Genomic DNA, 16,969 nt, shown 5'->3' with positions numbered 1-16,969 from the left:
AATCGCACCCTTTCCCTCGAGAAACTTATTCTAGAGGTTAAAAGAAATCAAAAGTTTACTTTGCCTTTTCTATGGGACCTCTTTTAGAGAGAGAGAGAGAGTCTCATCTAAATAGGTGTAATGTTATACATTAAAAACCTAATATTGCATGCATTTGTTCCCTTGGGCGACCACAGAGAATCCGCCCCCCTTTCCTTTTCCTACCACAAGGAGCTGTTTGTCTGTATAATTCCATTGAATTGAGTTGATTTTGAGTTTAACGTCCCTTTCAGCAGCAAGGCTATATGAGACGTGAACCTACTGATTAATGTGGAATCCGAACCACATGAGCTCCCGCCAGGAATCGAACCCGGGTCTCCCACGCCAAAGGCGCGTACGCTAACCGCTTAGCCACGAAGAAGCTCTATAATTCCATTGAGAACAGCTCTGAAGTTTAAAACGCTGTTATCAATAGGGGCGGGGGCGAAAAGTTACCGATTTTTGTTGCTTGCAGGTGGTTGAAGAGTTTAGCTCAGACGCGCCCCCTGTAATGTTACGCAATTTCTGTAATATTTTTAAACTAGAGGGCAGTTTTGTGGCGGAAAAGATAAGTTACACGCCTCGGTGTATTTAATTGTTTCTTGTACGCCTACCAAGGGATTTTGCGAGTGAAGGCTGTATGAAGTTTTATCTATTAGTTTTGCTTGAAAGCTTTTCGAGGCATTTTGAATTGTTATCTATCAGTCCAACTTATGCTTTATTATGCTTTATTGTTAATTTCAATCATTGTTTTACATTAATCGTGTATAATGTATAATATTTACTATACATTAAATATCTAAATATCTTGATCTATTTATTAATATTTTATGAAGCAATTTCTTTCATATTTAATGAACTTTCTAGTTAATGCACTGTAAAGAGATATGCTTTGCTCGAATCAGTTTTTTCTATCACTTGTGTGCACCTTAGAGGTGCATATATACAGAAAGAGAAAGTATATAGAAAGGTGCACAAAAAGTACAGAAAGTACTCAAGTTCGAGAGTTACACATAACAATATAGTGTGGAGTTCTTGTGTGCTTCATTGTTGATGGAAAGTTTTCTTTTCTTTTCTTCTTTTCTCCACATCAAAGGATTACACCGCAAATTTACAGAAATAAAAATAAGCTTTTCATTGTTGCATTGTTATGTTCTCAATGATTTTGCATTGTATTTTTTTTAATGTTAATATAGTATATGTTAAACTTGCAGTTAAAGAGAATTTCCAAGAATTATGCTATATATTTTAAATTATGCTTTATTTTCTAAAATTATGCTTTATTATTCTTTAAAATTAGTTTCTTCTGGACCCTTAGACAACCACACCCATGTTCAAGGTACCCACCATATGTCTAAATTGCTATTATGCTTTTTTATGCTTTTGGGTTGCTCTATTTATAATATACCAGATATTTTCAAGTTTATTTTGTATTGTTTTTATATTTTTAAATGAAAGCTTATGTACAAACTTATTTTTGGGTTTATTAGAACGAAATGTTATTTCAATTATAACTTTATGATGTACTAGATATTTTCTAGTTTATTTTGTATTAGTTTCTTATTTTAATATGAAAGCGTATGTTCATAATTATTCTTCGGGTTATTAAAACTAAATGTGTTATTTCAATTAATAACTGTATAATGTGGCAGATATTTTCTAGTTCATTTTGTTTTGATTTCTTCATACAATATTATAACAAAATGTATGTACAAAATTATTCTTAAAACTTGTGAGCACATAACAAATGTAATATATTTTTCTGGTTAAAGTAAGTTTGATTAAAGTACTTAAAAATCGATATAAATAGTTTCATTAAGAATGTTATTTACAGTTGCAATCCATAAGTAAGTGATACTTTTCGACTAAACCTGGGGGGGCGCCGAATTGTGTTTTTGCCCCGGGTGACAGAAACCCTAGTTGCGGGCCTGGTCACAACTGTTCCATGTAATATCGGTGTAGTCTTTTTAAGTCACAGTATAGTGACACTGTTTGTTTATCTTCTTATGGACTAAAATTTTTCAGTTTGGAAACTCATTTCAACTTTGGAGATTATTGTTTTCACATTTTATCTTTTTATCTTTATCTTGCACTTTCATTAGTCTATTTTCTGCTTCAGCCATGTTGTGTAGTAATATTTGAGTTCGTATAATACAGATGATGTAGGCAGTTGTAAGATTTATTACAGGTTTCTAGTAGTATCATATACTTGGCGTAATTACCTGCACGTGTTGGTAAATACACCACTTTGTAACAGTTTTTTCTTTTACCTTGGGTACAAAACACAAGTGAGTGGCATCATTGCCACATTTTTTCTACACGCGGTAAAGTCTACTCTGCAACGCACATGATTTGTTCTTTATGTTTCATGAAAATTAAGACCATAAGAAAATTCAAAACCCTTAACATGGCGTATTTAATTACACCAACCTTATATTCTTCCATATTGTAGGGTTATTAGTGAAATATCTATTTGTTTATTATAAACAAGGTATTAGGATAATTTTTTAAGGAAAATTGTCCGACCAGAATTCATTCCAACTGGCAAATTACTCTTTCTGGTGTCTTTTAAGAAAAATAAATATCATATTGTGAGTTGTTAATGAACTTTATGAAATATGAACAAAATCTACAGAGGTGATTCTAGGAAAATTGTCGAAGTAAATCTACAATATACCACACTTGGTGTTGTTTCCTCAGGGGATGAAAGAAGTAACATTATAGGCACGATCGCTCACAACGGGTCAAGCGAAGTAGTTGCCCTTCCTGGATTTTAAAAGAGTGTTCAGTATTTGGAAAAACATTGTACTTGCTAAAATACACTAATTTGCTCTCGCATACTATAGCACTTATTATAGAATATTATATACTATAGTTTATTAACTGAAGTTAATAAGCGTATTTAGATAAATAACTATTGCTTTACATGGTGTATTATGTTTATACGTGCAGAAAAATGTGTTTCTATGTATGTATTCGCTACTACGCTTTGTTCTGATCTTTCGCCTCCCGGAATCGGTATTTTACCCCCTTGAAAAAATCCTCCGGCATCCCTAAGTGTTAATGAAATATGAACAGACCTACAGCTTAATTCAGTGTATATAAGATCAGACAGACGTAGAGTTCTCCACAAAACTACCGTAGATAAGACTAAATTTTCGTAACGAGATGCGAACTGAGAGCTCTTTGAAGAGAAACAGATACATTTTCCTAGACATCAATTTCACCAAATACTTTTAAGACAAGACAGTCACAACGCTTGCTTCATAGGCAATCTACTGTAGAGGAACGGATAATCAAATTCCACTAAGTAGGGATCGTGGACCGTGTAAATCCATTGAAATTTACTTTGATGCTCTTTGTTCTTAAAAGACTTCTTTTCATTCCCAGCATCACTCAAAAGTATTACCATAGTTGATCTAAAGCTATAGTGTATATGACTGTTGTATAATATCAAACTGGATAGTAATGAAGAATAAATCTCATTACGTAAGTCTTTAGGGTATACTGAAACTTCTTTCTTATATTTAAAAAAATAATCCTCTGTAATCTCGCATTTCCAACTAAGATCTCTATAAATATGCAGTGTTTAATTATGAAAGAAGTTTTGAAATTTATGACACAAATCTCTCCATTTGATAACAGTCAACATACATTTAGTAATCGGTTTCAAAGTAAAACACTGAATGTTAAGTGTTTGATCCAAATAACTGTATTAAAATTATACTTAATAAATTGTAAAATGTAATAATTGTACTCAATAAACTGCAAAATGTAACAATGTTAAATTAGACTTCCAATTTTGTAAGTATTAATTAATATAAATTAATTACATGAAAATGACAAATACATTGAACAATTAAAATGAAAATTTCACATAGAATGTAATTATGTACATGAAAATATCACTGATCAGAACATTCAAGTTTCATACGTCTTATCAATAAAGGTGTTATTTCTTGTCGCTCCAAAGGACAAAACAATACAGGGTTACCAGAACAATAGAATACATATTGTCAATAAATCCCAGTTTAATTATATAAATGTCGAAAAATGTAGCTTGTCATTTACACTCTGATTTTAAATAAAAATCTCAGATTTCACGAAGAATAATAACTACGTGGGAAAAAAGTAGGAAAAACAACCACAAACGCTCATCTTGAATCCAACCAGATGAATGATGGTATAGTACTGTACCATAAAATATATGCTTTAATGGACTTCTCTCTTACGCCATTGTTATTTTTTCTAGTGTAAAATCACTCCAGAGCTTTAACTGAAACTTAGTTAATAAATAATTAATAAACATAATAATTAAACTAAATCATTAGATAATTATTAATACAATTTTTCAATACACGAAACCTGTAAAACTGTTACGTCGTGGCTGTCGCTGAACAAACAATACATAAAATAATAATGATGATTAATGTCATGTATGAACTGTAAATTGAGTACGTGGTTTTAGTTCCATCGGCTTTCAGCCAACCTAATGTTATTCTACTTTTTCTTTTTGTAAAAATTATTTTATCATCAATATGCAGAAAGGTAGGGATATATAACCAATTAATTTGTTTCTTGCAATTGAAACTGACTTACACAAATCATGATCATTTTCTCCTAGCAAGAAACGATTTGATTGAAACTGTTTTCAACAAACGATTAGTAAATTGTGCCTTTGTACGTATATAAGCTAAACATAAACTTCTTTTCTGTATCGAAAATATGTTGTGTGGTTTCGCATAGCTGGATGATTTATACGTGTGTCTTCATTGTGCCTGCTCTCTAGTTCAATACCCGGTGTTGAGAAGCTACTTGGATTAAAATAGCTGTCTGAGTTTAGCTTTTCCATTTTGTGAAATGTGTATCTTTTGCAATTTATTCATTCAATACGAGTAAAAAATAGTTCGATTTCACGTAGTTCGCTTAAATCGTAGTAGAGAAAATGTTATATCGATCTAAAAGATAATAAATTTAAACCAAAGAACATGATAGAATTAATAATTAAACCAGTTTCTATTCTACTGTGCTCATCTCAACTTTGACAAAACTGGATGCATCCATCCTATCTTTTTATTCTCAGTTTAACACATAAACGACCTCGCCTAACGAAAGAAAGTCATCAGCACGGTCGTTTCACCCGTCAAAATACGAAGAAAGAGAGAGCTCCGCATCCATGTCACTTTAACATCGGCCAAGAGGTTGATGGAGGATCTGGTAAATCACGTATAAAGGACCACTGAAAGACGTGAATAATGGCTCACATCAATTGCCAGAGTTTCTTCATACTTCTTTTCATTCTACGAGAAGATAAACCAGAAATCTCGTTTTGGGCCTCCGTTTAAGAAACAAAACTAAAAAGGAAGAGTGGACATTTGTGTTTTATAGTTTTGTGTGGTTGTCAGACTAGGATATAGAAAATGTTCGTGCATTAGGGCTATTGGAAGAATTATTAGCAAACATAAAGTTTTAATTTTTATATCTTAAAATTGGAAATGTAAAAGCAAAAATCATTTACAATATTTTTAAATAATGATAAGGATGAATTTCCAACTGTTACAGCAACAGGGGGCATTTTTGATACATCAAAAACAAGTAATAATAATAATAATAATAATAATAATAATAATAATAATAATAATAATAATAATAATAATAATAATCAGGTCACTAAATTAAATTAAATATAAGTAAATTATTGTAACTTTCGTGGTTTCGTAGGACACTTCATAATATATGTTCAGCTCTCTTGCTGGTCTAATGACTAGCACGCGCCCCTTTAGTACAATACGTCCGGGGGTTTAATTCCCAGTGGGAGACGTTTCAAAATTCAACGCATTTTTGTAGTTCGGATTCCTCCTTAAACTGCATCTTTAGTTTTGAAAGGAGGCGCTAAATTTCAAGAAACAAACAAACAAATTAATAATACTTGTTAAATTCTTTTTGGATACCTCATGTAGTACGTCGCAAGTTTAAAAGACCATTTCTATTCTTCTTGCCTTTTTTTACCCCAAATTTTGTCAATAATGTGGAATTAACGAAATTTACAATGATCTTGAAACGCGAATTTCTTTCATGTTATTTGAAATGAAATGAAATCTTTAATTTTACATTCTGTGATTATGCACTGTGAAGATGGGTGACTAATGAAAGTAAATGATTGAAAGAATTGGTGAAGTGAGAATGCTAGAGGAAGCGGAAGAACTCCAATAAAACTCATGGACACATGTCCACCACAGACTCATGTGACCTGGTATCGAACTAGGAACCACACGCGCTAGAAGTGAGCCTTCTATCATTGAAGTATTATCTTTCTTCGTTTATCCTATATTACGTAATAGTAGTACATTAAAGTGTTAGTTTTATATTTTCTTTACTATCAGTAACATAGTTATAAAGAACGTATATACATTGACTCCATATCATATTAATTGATTCCTAATCCAACAGTCTCTTGTGAATTAAAGAAAGCAGCAACCTTATGTTCCAGCTGAAATTTTCCATGTTCTACGATTGCAGGTTCGATTGAATCTTAGTAGAGAAAGTATTATACCAATCCAGAAGATGATTACTACCGGTAATTAATAATTTTAAACCAAAGAATATGATAAAATTAATAATTAAACAAGTTTCTATTCTACTGTGCTCATCTCAGCTTTGACAACACTAGATGCATCTATCCTATCCTAATGAACATAGGTCTAGTGTTAATAACAAACATTTTTACCAAAAAAAAAGTCACATCTTTGGTCCTGCGCCGTAACTTAGCTTTGCTATCTTCATTTACTGCCTTCAAAATTGTATCTTCGCTCACTGAAATAAAATAAATCTTCGTTTTCCTTTCTTTTCCTTCTTCATATTCCTAGTCCTGATAGAATAAACACTGTTATTATTAACACTATATTTATTGGCATTCCTGTCATCTGTGTTTCTCAAGAGGTACATTTGTGAGACATAGTACCCTAGCTTATGGAATCAATTATTATCCTTATCTTATAAGTCTCAGTGTAGAAATATTTCCCTTCTTTCATACCTATCAATTCTCTACAAGGGTAAATGAAATATTGACTGTACAATATCATAAAAATATATCTAAACAATGCTCAACATGACGAATTATCCGTATGTTCCTGTCTCATGATCTGCCGAAACTACAGTACTACGCGACACACTCATTATCAGACAACTCTCAACTTGATATTATTTATTTTTACGTAGACTCTATGCAAGGATTTCATTTGATTTGATTTTGAGTTTAGCACTCTTTTCAGCAGCAAGGATATATGAGACGTGGACTTACAGTTTAACGTGGCATCCAAACCACATGAGCTCCCACCGGGAATCTCACGCGACTCTCCCACACCAAAAGCTTGTAAGCTTAGCCCCTTAGCCACGAGGGAGCTCCGACGTATGCAAAGACTATATTATAGTAAACGTTCACTTGCTTCTTCCTAATCTTTTTAGCAAATTCAGCATTCATAAAAGCTTTGTCTCCTTTCTGATTGGTTATCTCTCTTTGTTCATAGAACAAATATCTTTCTTACACACTCTCTTTCTGCTACCTGTGCTATCCAGATTTTTTTTGCATATAATGTTCTGGGTCATATTTTACTTTTTTCATATAAATGAGTAGATCTGTTTTATTTCCCCTCGTGAACTTGGCTAACTGATATTTTCTATGCTCTTTATCCTAGGTTCGATTCCAGAACGAGCTCTATCCTTAGATGAAACTCTGGGTAGTATTTCAGATCTCACTTCAGACAGTAGCTCCAGTTTCATATAACCTTAGTGCTAGAAAAGGACGCTAATTTTCAATCAATCAATAAGGAGCGTTAATCTTCTACTCTGCAACTAAACATCTCTCTCTTTATTGATGATTGAAACTTCTCAGAGTTATGACTTCTCCACATGATTCCTGCCTTATGTAGTATGATGCTTTAGTCTCATTGATTGATGTTCAATGTGGAAATTAATCGAAAATTTAATTAAGCCTAACTTCATCTTAGAATCTCAAGGTCTCTACCTACTTGCACTAAAAGCTTTATAGTGTTAGTGTAGTGAAAACTCAGAAGAAAAGCAGATAATAAGAAGACAGAAGCAAGTTTGAAGGAGAGGAAAGGAATTTCAGCGAAACACACAAAAGAATATGGGGCTACTTTGATTGCTTCACATCTTTAGTAAAATTTAGAGTATTCCCACTCTGACCATCTGTAGATAATAATAAAAGCGTTGTGATCTACCTGCCTACATAATGTAGTTGTTGAAGCGTAAAACTGACAAACTTCTATAGTCGGAAAACAGATTTTCGAATCCGGCTCAGATTACTTCTAATCTTTGTATTTTTTTTTTTATTTTACGTGTCCATTATTCCTAAAATAATGGAATACTAAAAATGTTATTAAGAGATATACAATTTTCAAAGCATTTTTGTCGAACATCATTTATGCCCTTCTACAGCAGTGATGTAAATAATAAAGGATACTTGTTATGTTGTGGAATATATGATACAATGTTTTAACAGCACTTGAACCTGCTATTAGAAGTTTAAAGTGAGAAATGCCGTCTCAGTTAAGAAGAAAAACTAATAAAGCATAATAGTTTTTTTTTTTAACTTCTTAACTGAAACTCCGTTTATTCAAATTACGTAGCTTGGATTTTCCTTTAAAAAGTTAATATAATTCAAAGTTGTTTCCATAAAATAAAACTCAAAATAAGCGTAAGCGTTAAAAAATAGTAACTAGTAATTTAAAGAAAATTCTTGTGGAATCAGACACATTTTTAACAATCTTTAATATAATGCATTATGTTTTGTGTTGTGTGCATCCGCTTTTACTGAATGAACTACGTATGTTCTGAGAATTGAATATATTATACCTTAATGAGAATCGTTCAAAACCGAGATTTGATAATAAAATAGTCTATTAAAGCTTTGAGTTTATTTGAAGTAGTGTATGCAGTTAGTATACCTATTCTTTTGCAAGACAAATAATGGGGAATACCCAATAAAGTCTTTATTCATACGACAAAGTTGTCCAAAATCGACTAGCTGGGATGGAAAGCATTGCTAGATCCAAGAAGTCTGAGATTCGTTCATTTAAATACACGGATTATTCTCAATATGGATAATCTGAATGGGAGCCATATGATACTAGAAAAGAGACCGTTTCGACTCGGTAAAATTGGCTTCGGATCACTGTGTCAGAATGGACAACTAAGTAGAAAAATTATTATTGTATATAGACAAAAATGTGTGGTTTACATTTATCCAAGATACATTTATCCATTCTTATATTATTGCACAATTATTATCAATATTATAATTATTATTAGAGCAGAGCTTGTGCTTAAATATTTATTATCTCGTTTTCGTTTTGCAGTATCGGTTTGCTAGGAGTCGTAGCAAGGAGCGCCATCGAGCCGTACGGCGACGAGAAGAAGAATTACGCGATACACCAACGGAACCACGCCAGCGTAGAGATAGTACAACGGATTATGCAGCGGATAATTCCTCCGAACACAGTAGTTCCGCCACGCCACTGACACAATCCCCGCGTCATCGACTCTTTACTCTACAGCACGGTAAGTAACACTTTGTCTATTACTATACTGATACAAGAACAAGTAGTAGTTATATATAGTTTCAGAATCAATCAAACGTTCTATGTAGATTCGGTAATGATTGGTAAAATTTCCTTAGGGGAGAACTAATCGTTATCAACGTAATACAGTTATCATTTTGTAACCTATATGATTACAAGACATGTTTTTTAAGTGTAAAGAATTACGTGATTCTAAACACGTATGTCAACATGTACAATAAACACAATACATAGTGTTCTAATTTATTTTTTGCCAGATTCCAGCATCTGTTTCTAGGATAAGTTTAAACTTCTTGAGTTTGCACCAAAATAGGTGCACGTAGCAAAAATAATACGATGTTTTTGAAGAAGAACAGCAGTGAAAACAGTTATTAACGCTATAAGAAATACGGCGTTGCCGAAGAAGAACAGAACAAGCAGCACTAAAAACATGATTATTAACGCTATAAGAAATACGGCGTTGCTGAAGAACAGGGAAAGAAACGCTGAAAACATGGTTATTAATGCTGTAAGTAATGCAATGTTGCGAAGAACAGGAAAGCGACACTTAAAACAGGGTTATAAATGCTTTAAGTAATACGATGTTGTGAAGAACAGAAAAAGCAACACTAAAAACAGGGTTATTAATAGCACAAGTAATACGATATCGCCGAAGGCAAACAGAAAAGGTACAGGCACGTAGCCAAGGGGGGGGGGGGTTCGGGGGGTCCGGACTTCCCCCCCTTCGAGACCAGAAATGAAAAAAATAAGGAAGGATAACACAAAATGAAATGACAAAAAGAATGATCAACGTTAAAAATTAAAAAGAAAACTACAGAAACCTTGTGCTTACTCTATCTTATGAGGAGATTTGTATTACTTGCAATATGGTGGCGAGGTAAGCGAGGTATTCTGGAAGAGTCAGGGAATTTGAAATTTCAAGAAAAGTTATGGAATTCTCAGAATTCCTGCTACTAGTCAGTGAGATTTCAAGCTTTCGAAAGCATAAGTGCCGTGGACATTGTAACAGCGTGGACATTTTTAATCATAACTTTTTGTCATCGCATCCTTGCAGTATCAAACATGTTATTTCAAGGACAATTTTCTGTTGCTCCTTTAACCTGTCATTTGAGACCGACAGTAGTTGACGGAATAATAAAAACAAAAAGATTATGTTGAAAGAAAGTTCTGTTAGCATTTGATTCAACAGAGAAAGGAACGCATATATTGTTAAACTAGTTGAATATACACATGCTTCGCACAGGGGTTGTATTTGGAAGTCAACACCTCTGGGAGTATCACCATTGATCTCAGCGACCGCGAAAACTATGGATTTGATACTAATATCGGTCATTTTGGGCTATTTTTTACATGTCTCGGTATCCACCCCCCGCTGACTCTCGGCCCGCATGCTTGCAAGTCATCGCTAATGGAAGTGTCACCATTGATTTCAGCGACCGCGAAAACTATGGATTTGACACTAATATCGGTCATTTTGGATTACTTTTATATATCTTGGTATCTCACCCCCCCCTCCGGTGACCCCCCGGCCCGGAGGCGAATAGCGTGAATTTGGAAGTTAATGCGACTGGAGTTTCGCCATTGATTTCAGCGACCGCGAAAATATGAATTCGACACTAATAGCTCAAGTGGTAGAGCATTGGCTTCGCATTCGGGAGGTCGTGGCTTCGAATCCCGCTGCCTACCATCCTGACTAAGGTTTTCCAGGGTTTCCCTCAGTCCTACCAGGCAAATGCCAGTATGGCACCTACTAAACAGGCCCTGGCCGATACCTTCCCAAATCCTTTTCATTGTTAATGTTGGTGGATAATCAATGTAAAATGGCCTCTGAGCTGTATCTGGTGATTGTTAAATAAATAAATAAATAAATATTGGTCATTTTCTACTACTTTTACATGTCGCGGTAAACGCCCCCTGAGACCCCGTGGTTCGAATTTCGAGAAAAACGTTTAACTATGGTCTGGAGCCTGGACGAAGGTATTCGTGACTAAAATTTGGTAACTCTCGGTCAATTTGTCTGGTTCCCAAGCCGGTTCCGATAAACGCCCCCTGAGACCCTACTTTTTCGAAATTTGAAAAAAACCGCTTCTCTTGATCTGGGGCCTGGGCCAAGGTACCCCTGACCAAAATTTGGTAACTCTCGGTCCACTCGTCTGGTCCCCATGCCGCACACAGTCAGACAGACAGACAAACACACAAACTCTTTATTTTATTTATATTAGAAGATAGTTTACAAGACAGTATTCAGTTTGTACTTTTTATAATAATTGAGGTCTTAACGAAAGGAAAATTGTTATATTTGAATAAACAGAAGGACGCAAATATTGCAAAATCTTTTTCAATACTTTTTTTTATTATTTTGCTCGAAATTTCTTCATAGTTTGTTATTAAAATACTTGCCAACATATTCTCATTTTATTGTCCTAACAAATCAATATATGTTGATAGTAAAGTAGTTTAGATTGATCGAGCTCCTGGGCTTTCAAAATTTCATGTCACTCCCCCCCCCCCCCCGTTACGAAATCCTGGCTAAACGAACCAATATATGTTCCAGTAAAAAGTTTAGAGTAATCGAGCCCCTTTTGTGATGACCACAGTATTTCATGTCACGGACCCCCCCCCCCTTCACGAAATCCTGGCTACGTGCCTGAAAGGTAGCACTAAAAACAGGGTTATTAACGGTAACGGAACTGATAGACGTAAATAAGCTGTACTGATTTTCCCAAGAAGACAATTCCAGTCGCGGAATCTAAAGAGATTTTCTATTAAAAACAATTTCGAACTCTGTACCGAAACAAACTTCACAAGAAAATTGGTTTGAACTCCCGAACCGAAATTGATGCTCTAAGAAAATCACTTCTCAACCTGGAACCGAAACCAATTTTGAAGTGGAAGCGAAGAGAGAAGAGAAACATGCTTTCTAACAAAACCGTTGTCGGCTGTTTCCTCGAGTTATTTCACAGTATTGTTCAACATTGCTTGCAACTTGTAACGATCTTTAACTAGCTAGGTTTGCAAATAATAATGTCAGACTGTATTTCAGTTCTTTCCTGTACACGCACCAAATTACAATTTTCAGTTCCGTGGACGGAATCAATATGTTGGAATGTATTCCGGTTTTCTTCTCAAAATACACCGAATTGTAACTTTTTTTTTAGATGTAGGACCCTAAAAGTTTTCGGTTCCATTAAAACGTGACTCTAAAAAGAACGACAAAGATAGAAAACATAATAGCTTATTCTTAAAGCTTACTTACAAAAGTTTACAATTCAATGCAATACAAATTATGAATATTTTCAAGGTTAAGCGTACTATATGGCTGTAAATTTGACGAGTGCATAATTTCAATATTTAGTGGCTTTGAAACATACATCTATGGATTTCAGGGACTAACATCTATGGAAAATCCTTGAGCGAATTTTGGAAAGTGATTGCTGACTTCAAACTTAAACAATACAGAATCCTAATAAATAGAAATAGAAGTGTTCTTTATTTAGAAGTTAGTCCTGGGATTTTTTTTTTTTGGCAGAAGGTCTTAAAAAAACATCTGAATAAATGTTAGAGCGAAAATATTCATTCAGAAATCTTTGACTTTTGATCTTTCGAATATATTTGACTACAGTACATTTCGTGCTCTCTTTTGTGGCAAAATAATTAGCGTGCGTGCTTTTGAGGCATTTGGTTACAGGTTCTATTTCCAGTGGGGACATAATCTCTTCAGCATTAATCCAGTACAATGAAGTGTTTGGGGAGCAACTTGAATTATTGAACTTGTATCTAAAGATCCGAAACTAAGGGTGATGAAAGCCTATGCACTGATTATACAAAATCTTTATATATATATATATATATATATATATATATATATATATATATATATATATATATATATATATATATATATATATATATATCTTCTATAGTTTGTCGTCCTAGCCCAGCTTGGATATGGTTGCCAGACATTTTTTTTTTAAAGGAAAACGGGAAAATGTCCTCTTCGTGGCAGAGGTTAAAATAATGTGCTTGATCTTAATCCAGTGGTAAGTGCGGAGGAAAGAAAATTAATATTACCGTAATCAGTATTGTAAAAGTTTAGCTGTATAAATTATATTTTCTCACTATGCCATTAAAATATTTATCCAATAATATGGCTATTTTTTGTGTGTGAAACGTAGAAAGTCCTCTTTTCCAAAATCTGTCATGTGGAACAATAATCTTGGACTGTAATGCCAGAAAGTTTTTAGTACTAACACTAACATTTATAAACTTTGCTTAATTGCTCTTAATTGCAATACTTCTTTTGGAAAAGAAAATATGCTTGGTCCAACTTTAAGATATTTCAGAATCAGTAGGTTCTTATATTCATTTTGATTGTAAGTACCAACTCCATCACGATTATTTCTTGTATATACAGGGTGTTTCAAAACAACACCGTCAACGTTTGGGAGGTGATTCCTGACACCAAGATAAGACAAAAAGTATAGACCAACTTGGGTGCACAAATGCTTCCTTTCGGAGTTATAGGCTGCCAAAAAATGAATTTTAAAGGCCATAGTTCCAAAACTATGTAACCTACCATAGTCGGATGAAAACTTCCCTTAGGAATTAATATGCGCCTATCCAAATATTCGCGTTTCAGAATCCTGCAGCTGTTCCGTAAAACATTCTGTAAAGGGAGTTTGGCTACTGGCATATAATATGAACTACTCACCAACTACCTATATAGAAATTGTTGCGGAAGTACCGCAGAATTGTGAAACTTGAATATTTGGACAAGGTACATATTAGTTCGTAAGTGAAGTCTTGACCCGACTACGGTAGATCTCACAGTTTTTGAGCTATAGACCTTTAATTTAATTTTTTCATGTTTTCGGTAGCCTATAACTCCGAAAGGAAACATTTGTGCACCCAAGTTGGTCTATAGTTTTTGTCTTATTTTAGTGTCAGGAATCACCTCCGAAACGTTGTCGGTGTTATTTTAAAACACGCTGCATATGCATTGGACCGATGGCGATTAAAAACTAAATTCATAGGATTATTGTGTTACTCGGATATAACACTTTCAATGTGGTAACGCCTATATAGATGTGTTCTTTATTAATGAATTCGATTAAGGAAAGGTATCTGAAAACTATTATGAATTCCTCTTTGTTGTCTTCTATAAATTCTGGGGTAGGGTCTCTAGACGAGACTCTTAGACATTGCCAATCACTTCTGATACTAAAAGATGTATGGTCAATTGTTTTTCTGTAATCTGTGGTACTAAAAAGGGCGAAAGATATATACTTTTTATCTAAGTATTTTACATATATAAAATTTAAGTTTGAAGTAATTAACAGTCTATGCAAGTTCGGGCTGCAAAATGCTAAAGACAGTAGCGGCTCGTAACTAAATATAACATGAGTCGCGCAGCTCAAAATAAGATCATATAATTTTCTTATGGTTTTCATAACTAACAGGATATCGCCATGTGTTGGGTTGTTGAAAAATTGATGTAAAATTTCGGGTCTTCCACTTTGACACATGGTTGTGGCCATAACACATACTGTCTATATTCTTCGTGTTATGTATCATTTGAAAGCTTATGTTCTGCACTTCCTGGATGCCACAGAAAATATTTCTGTACTTTCGTCTATTTTCAGGCTGAAAGATTAGGATGCCAAAACACACTTTTCACGAAAGAAGCACTAAACAGTTCGATATATTATTGAAATCTGAACAATGAACGAATGTACAATTCTGTTCTGGTGACGCATGTTTGGAAGGTAAAAAGTGACGGACGTCTTTCTGCTTTTGTTGACAACGAATTCAAGGAGGTGATTGCCAAAGGAAATCTGCGGAGAGATTGCAGAGGTATTCAGCAATGTGTACTCGGACCGTAGCACTGGATTTGGAGAAACTATGGATAAATGGAGGAAAACATAAATAGATGCCACATGAATTGACCGAGGATAAAAAATCGTGTTTTAAATTATACTCTACGCTGCCGCAACTCTTACATTAAGGAAGAAATCCATTTCTCGACCACACTCAAACATTCAAAGAAATAAAAGTGTTGAACGAGGCAACCAACGCGTGGTACTTTCACTCCTAAGATCTTTGCAGAACTAACGTTGCAATCAGAAAAGTTTATATTGACCGTGAGTTACTTGGTAGCTGCACTGATCCACTACAGCTTACCCAATCCCGGCAAATTGTCATTGTAGCCATTCGTCGAGTCATTTGCGTCAAGATAAGACCGCCATTACCTGAGGATGCTGGAAGAGATTTCCCTTTCATTTAATCTTTTTTGAAAGAAAGTAACCCCCACTAATAACTTGATGGAGAGCAATAAAATCACACTATTGTCAAAAGTTTGCAAATTAATTGCTGTAATATATATGTAAAGAACATTATTTTATATGTATATTGAGTAAACTCATGACGAGCAGTGTCCCTAATTTTACATAATTTAATAATTATGGATGTTGAAATATGTGAACTCTCTATTACGAGTCTCTCCTCAACTTCAACAACGGTTATGATTTTGCACCCTGCCATGAACATTTTGGATTGAGTTGATTTTGAGTGTAACGTCCCTTTCAGCAGCGAGGCTATATAAGGTGGGACCTATTGCTTAACGTGGAATTCGAACCACATGAGCTCCACCGGGAATCGAATCTGAATCTCCCGCGCCAAAGGCGCGTACGCTAACCGCTTAGCCACAAAGGAGCTCTATGAACATTTTGGATCTGAATATTAAAGACGCTTCTAAAATCACTATCTAGTTAATTTATTTTTGACTGGTCATCTTATTAAATGCGATCTGTACTTCTGAACAATCAGAAAATGTTATTTTGTCCGTTATTCCATCCGAATTTCTACCGTTTTGAAATCATATCATACATATTCTAACGAGTGAAATATTTTTTCTGTTTAACTTAATTAGTTTTGTTACATCTTTGTATTTTAAAACAACGTGCATCTTAATGACAAGACAATATGGATGCGTAAGTGATAAAGAAAATAGGTAGGTGACATGACGAAGTCAATTTTGTAGAAGTGACGCCTAATTGAATTTGTAGCGACAATATCGAAGCTTTCCTCAGCACCTTTATTACATAAAACCTCGCATAGCGTAGGCTAACTTTAGTGTCTCGAAAGATCAGAGTAAATTGATTAAAACGTGGCAAGTGCGTGTTTCTTTACGTTGAACTCTTCCTCCTTAATATGGTATTTTCTCTCAGAAGTAGAAAGTGAACATGTTATTATACACGAGATTTTCACAGTAAATTCTATTAAGTTTTCAAAAATTTAATTTGATGTAATTAGTGTATATAGCCTTGGTCAGAATTTACCTAATATCATGTTGC

At 34.2% G+C, this 16,969-nt stretch overlaps 1 protein-coding gene across 3 annotated transcripts in view; it reads left to right on the top strand.

Moving 5' to 3' along the window:
* Nucleotides 1-16,969, top strand: part of Mctp (multiple C2 domain and transmembrane region protein) — a 955,910-nt gene that overhangs the window by 492,029 nt on the left and 446,912 nt on the right. For all 3 annotated transcript variants that reach the window (XR_014129216.1, XM_081746500.1, XM_081746491.1), the window contains exon 3: nucleotides 9,396-9,597. Coding sequence is in view for 2 of the 3 variants with exons in the window: in XM_081746500.1 (XP_081602626.1) it covers nucleotides 9,396-9,597 (202 nt within the window). In the remaining variant the exon portion in view is untranslated. The remainder of the gene's footprint in view (nucleotides 1-9,395; nucleotides 9,598-16,969) is intronic.

The sequence above is a fragment of the Thermobia domestica genome, chromosome 2 (assembly GCF_964235325.1).
Source record: "Thermobia domestica chromosome 2, izTheDome1.hap1.1, whole genome shotgun sequence".
Taxonomy (NCBI): Eukaryota; Metazoa; Arthropoda; class Insecta; order Zygentoma; family Lepismatidae; genus Thermobia; species Thermobia domestica.
The sequence above is the reverse complement of the archived record's forward strand: the minus strand, read 5'-3'. Positions and strand labels throughout refer to the sequence as shown.